Raw genomic sequence first — 2450 nt, forward strand, 5'->3', positions numbered from 1 at the left:
TTTCATGTAATATCAGAGGGGGGCTTATGTCCCCCCCCAACATTTTAGCCCTAGTTGCGCCACTTGATTGGACGTTATTTTTTAGGTATGATGTAGTAACCAAGTCACAACCGACTTGAACAGAGTATACCAAGAAATAAGAATTCACTACAGCTCAACTTTTAAACCGATATGGTCACCAGTTGTAACCATATTGGTAATAACCAGGGCTAGGATTTATATGTAATAAAAAATTGCAAAATATGCATTTAATTTTTATAAGATAAACACTAAAATATAGTTACAAAAAAAAATATTTATTTATTGAAATACATCAATGATGGGCTGTTTTTCTTAAAATAATATAATTTAGAAATAAAATGTATAATATTCACATTAACTACGTGTGTTCCATGAAACAAAATTTATATTTTACAAAAAAACCAAGTTTTACGAAATATACTATAAAACATGCATTTTTTACATTCTTATAATCGAAATATGCAATAATATTAATATTCAATATATGCAATAATATGCATTTTATCCAAAATATGCAAAAACATGCAAAATAAAAATACCACCATTTATCTCATCATGAGGTGATTCGTGGACATTACTGACAAAATCAATAATCAGAAGTAGCTAAAAAACATGCTGTTGCATATAAATCCTAGCCCTGGTAATAACCAAGCCCTCCCACGACACGACACTCGACGTAGCTGTGAATCCGGCTTAAACGTTTTTTAACCACTTTCTATAACCATAAACTTAATCAGTTGAAGGTGGGTTTCCACTACATGCGTGTACGTGTACGTGCATATTATATTGACCGGATCCGTTCGCTATGAACGGTCTCACAGACGTTTCCAATCGGTTAATATGGGTTAGATCGGTTAAGATTGGTAACATATTAGTTACCTCATATATTCTTATGTTATCAATAGTGTTATCAACATAGAGCCGTGTACACAAAAAAGTTGAACTAGATCCAACATCATGGTATCATGGTTAAACCTGTGGTAAAAACGTATAACACTCTAGTATACCAAAAGCTTACCATGTATACCAACCGATCACAGAAAAGTATTTTTGTACACGTACACGTATGTAGTTGGAACCCGCCTTTACTCCACCAAAACACGCCTATTATAATATATATACTCACACCAAGTTGACGCACAGTCCGACGGCGGACGTGATGAGCATAATGTCGGCGTCGATGGGGTACGTCATGTCTGTGAGGCGCTCGACGGCCAAGTACAACAGCATGCCGGTGACCACCCAGATGAGGAGAACAGACGTGAGGGCCCCCAATACTTCGGCCCTGTACCATCCGAACGGCATCGACTGCGTGGCCGGCCTCGAGGCCACCCGTATGGCGCAGAACGATATCATGAAGCTGGCGAAGTCGATGAAGAGATGTGACGCGTCCGTCGCGATCGCCAAACTGCTCGACAAATACCCTCCTGTAGGTACGCAAAATATTGATAATATTGTACGATATGAATTAGTAAAATTAAGTGGCGTATATACAAATTATTTTCACTATAATGTGCCAATTTTGGAAATTTATCACCAGTCAAGCTTGCACGACTAACATAGCTATACATATTTTAGGGAACTGGGTGGTTATAATTATGACATATACAATACAAATAAAAATTTCACAATTAATTTTTTTAATTATTATGTGTAAAATTAATTTTTAATTATTTTTTTAAAAAATATTGACAATTTCATATATATATATTTTATCTTACTGTGAATTTAACATCAAAGTCATCAAAGCAAGTCCTGACAATAATTTCTTTGTTGATTCCTCAAAAACGATTTTAATCATGGTGAAAAACTGTAAAAATTGTAGATATACAATAACACAATGTATATTGACATTGTATGTATATGTATATAATATATGTATATATATTTAAATTTTTTTGAATAAATTCAAAATAGCCAATTTGTGAATCTGATTATAAGAACCATTTGGATGGTAAAAACATTTATCTAATTCAAGTAGTTTATTTTTTAGAATTTTTTTAAATATCAGTATTTTTTTGATTAAATTCATTTGGAACGCTATAACTTTTTAAAAATATTATTTTTGGAAATTTGCTAACTTGTGTATATTTCTAAAACTGTTTACTAATCCTATAATTTTATCAATTTTTGTCATAAGTTTAAGTAGCATAAATGTTTTTATTTTTTTGGTCAGTTCTTTCTGTTACACTCTGTATATAATTTTAATTTCTTCCCATTCCCAGTAGGTGTACTCATAAAATACTAAAATATAATATGATATTTTACATTACTATAAACGTGTAAGATTTGTACCTATTTATACTATGTATAACTATAGGTACCTAGTTCAGTGTCGGCCTGGCCATGGTCGCCAGGCCGCAAACGCGGCCGGGGCCACTCCGTTTTTTTTTTCTTAAAGGCACCATATTTTTGGTCTAGGGCAAAAA

General features: G+C 33.0%; 1 protein-coding gene across 1 annotated transcript in view; it reads right to left on the reverse strand.

Annotated features, from left to right (window-relative positions):
• LOC100575908 (zinc transporter 2-like) overlaps nt 1–1592 on the reverse strand; it is an 8004-nt gene extending 6412 nt beyond the window's left edge. Inside the window, exons 1-2 of the mRNA XM_029485525.1 lie at nt 1529–1592; nt 1148–1448 (exon numbers count right to left, since the gene is read on the reverse strand). Coding sequence (XP_029341385.1) covers nt 1148–1448; nt 1529–1592 — 365 coding nt within the window. The remainder of the gene's footprint in view (nt 1–1147; nt 1449–1528) is intronic.
• Nucleotides 1593–2450: the final 858 nt, after the last annotated feature.

Source organism: Acyrthosiphon pisum, chromosome X (genome assembly GCF_005508785.2).
Source record: "Acyrthosiphon pisum isolate AL4f chromosome X, pea_aphid_22Mar2018_4r6ur, whole genome shotgun sequence".
Taxonomy (NCBI): domain Eukaryota; kingdom Metazoa; phylum Arthropoda; class Insecta; order Hemiptera; family Aphididae; genus Acyrthosiphon; species Acyrthosiphon pisum.